The sequence below is a fragment of the Cynoglossus semilaevis genome, chromosome 11, assembly GCF_000523025.1.
Source record: "Cynoglossus semilaevis isolate Cse_v1.0 chromosome 11, Cse_v1.0, whole genome shotgun sequence".
In the NCBI taxonomy this organism is placed as follows: domain Eukaryota; kingdom Metazoa; phylum Chordata; class Actinopteri; order Pleuronectiformes; family Cynoglossidae; genus Cynoglossus; species Cynoglossus semilaevis.
Window position 1 is genome coordinate 5,255,439 of NC_024317.1, and position 1,991 is coordinate 5,257,429.

The following is a 1,991-nucleotide window of genomic DNA, read 5'->3' on the forward strand; positions in this document are numbered from 1 at the left end:
GTAATCTATCTAATCTATTCTAATCTGAGATTTTACTTACATTTCTAAACACAGATAATCTAATCTAATCTAATCTAATCTAATCTAATCTAATCTAATCTAATCTAATCTGATCAGGTTGAATCTAATCTAATATAGTATAACTTAAACCAGAGTTGTAATCTATCTAATCTGAGATTTTACTTACATTTTTAAACACAGATAATGTGAATGTTTTTCAATGCATTTATATTATAAATATACAGTATATTAATGACATCAATGCTGTATTTGAAGAAGAGGTGCACATTGTTGCACAGTGGTATCACAAAAATGATTTTTAGTTTTCTGTTAAAATAAATGCTTATTAAATGAAAAAAAAACACCAACATGTTTTTTACTTCAGTTCCTGGAACTCACCAGTTTCATGCCATTCTCACTGACTTGTCCGTTGTACTCTTCTATCCTGGTGTGCACCTCCTCTGCCGACAGCTCTTTGGTTCCTTTCTCTTCTTCTTCCTTTGTTTCATTTTGCTGTCACGTGAACAGAAGTAAAAATGTCAATGGTGAAGAATCACGTCATCATAATTTAACATCAGATATCTGTCCAACAGGTGGTGCCACATCACCCACTGCTGTTCTCTGACAGGAGCAGGACTTGTATAATAATAATAATAATAATAATAATACATTTGTTATACAAAAACAGCAAATTTGACTTCAAAATGTGTTGGTTCTAGAACAGCAGTTGGTTCTAAACACGCAGTATCCCGGTGTTTCCTGTCTCTGTCATTAACTTCTTCAGACAACATTTCCTCCTTCCTTCCTCTACTTCATCCTCTCTGTTCACAAAATGAAGGACTGCTGCTGTGACACCCGAAGAACCGGGGTATTTCTACAGAATCGCACACAAATATGACCTCCAGTTTTCTACGTGCAGCTCTGAACGAGGACAGGAAGTGCAGTGACGGAAATGACACATTTAGAGTCATCGAAGGAAACACAGATTATTGGCCCGACTGCTGCTGTTGCTAAGAATCTGAGGGAAGCAGTGAATGAGGAGGAGAGGGAGAGAGTCAGTGAGGTGGGAGGCGGTGGAGGAGAAGGAGTGAGGGTGTAGGGAGCGATGAAAGAGTGGCTGCTGAGCCAGCCTTAGCAACACAGAGTTTGACTGAGTTATTTATAGTACAGGGGGATGCAAGCTCACTATCTCACAGCAGCTATGTTTTTACCCCCTCGACTGTTCGCTTGCATTTTCTGGGGCAGAAAAATGAAAGAGCGTGAGAGAGAGAGAGAGAGAGAGAGAGAGAGAGAGAGAGAGAGAGGGAGGGAGGAAGGGAGGGAGGGAGGCAGGGAGGGTGTAGCGCAGGGTGTATTTCATGCGGGGGAGTCCTCCGGCTGTGTGATGAAGTCGCTCTTTGATTTGACTCAGATAGAGGCAGAGTGCCTCAGCACATCTGCTCCTCTGTTCACACACACACCGATGGAGAATGTAGGTCAAGTCTGAGAAACCTGGTCATCGTCAAAAACACATTTCCACAGGTGAAAAACTGGAGCGTTCCCTAATTCGTCTTTGTCAAATCACCCACAGCCGAGTTGATGTCATCCTTCCACCAAGGTAACGGCGGCGGGAAGAAGCTGATTCTGTCACGGTCACTGCGTTTCTCAAATAGTTGAAATCCCTTCTTACTGACGAACCAGCTGGTTTGAAATGACATTATAAAGTGAGCGTCAAGAACACTGGTGACCTACAAACCCGGTTTCAATCTCTAATAATGCAATCACAACTGCTAAGAGTGTAACGTGCTAATGAAGTCAGGCATGAAGTGAATGGAGGTGTGCTAACTAGCCGACCTACTTCTGCTTGTTATACATTAAATTGGTTTAGAAAACAATGTTTACGACACATCTAAGAAAAATAAGAACAAACTCAAGTGTGTCACTGGGTCAGCTTCCCTTTTCCCCTGATGGATTTGGAGCTGAGGGTAACAGTGGTAACAGATTTACCACCA

General features: G+C 41.6%; 1 protein-coding gene across 3 annotated transcripts in view; it reads right to left on the minus strand.

Moving 5' to 3' along the window:
- The window catches only part of rassf5 (Ras association domain family member 5), a 26,858-nt gene that overhangs the window by 2,066 nt on the left and 22,801 nt on the right, over positions 1 to 1,991 (minus strand). For all 3 annotated transcript variants that reach the window (XM_008320185.3, XM_017036893.2, XM_017036894.2), the window contains one exon: positions 400 to 513. In XM_008320185.3, coding sequence (XP_008318407.2) covers positions 400 to 513 — 114 coding nt within the window. The remainder of the gene's footprint in view (positions 1 to 399; positions 514 to 1,991) is intronic.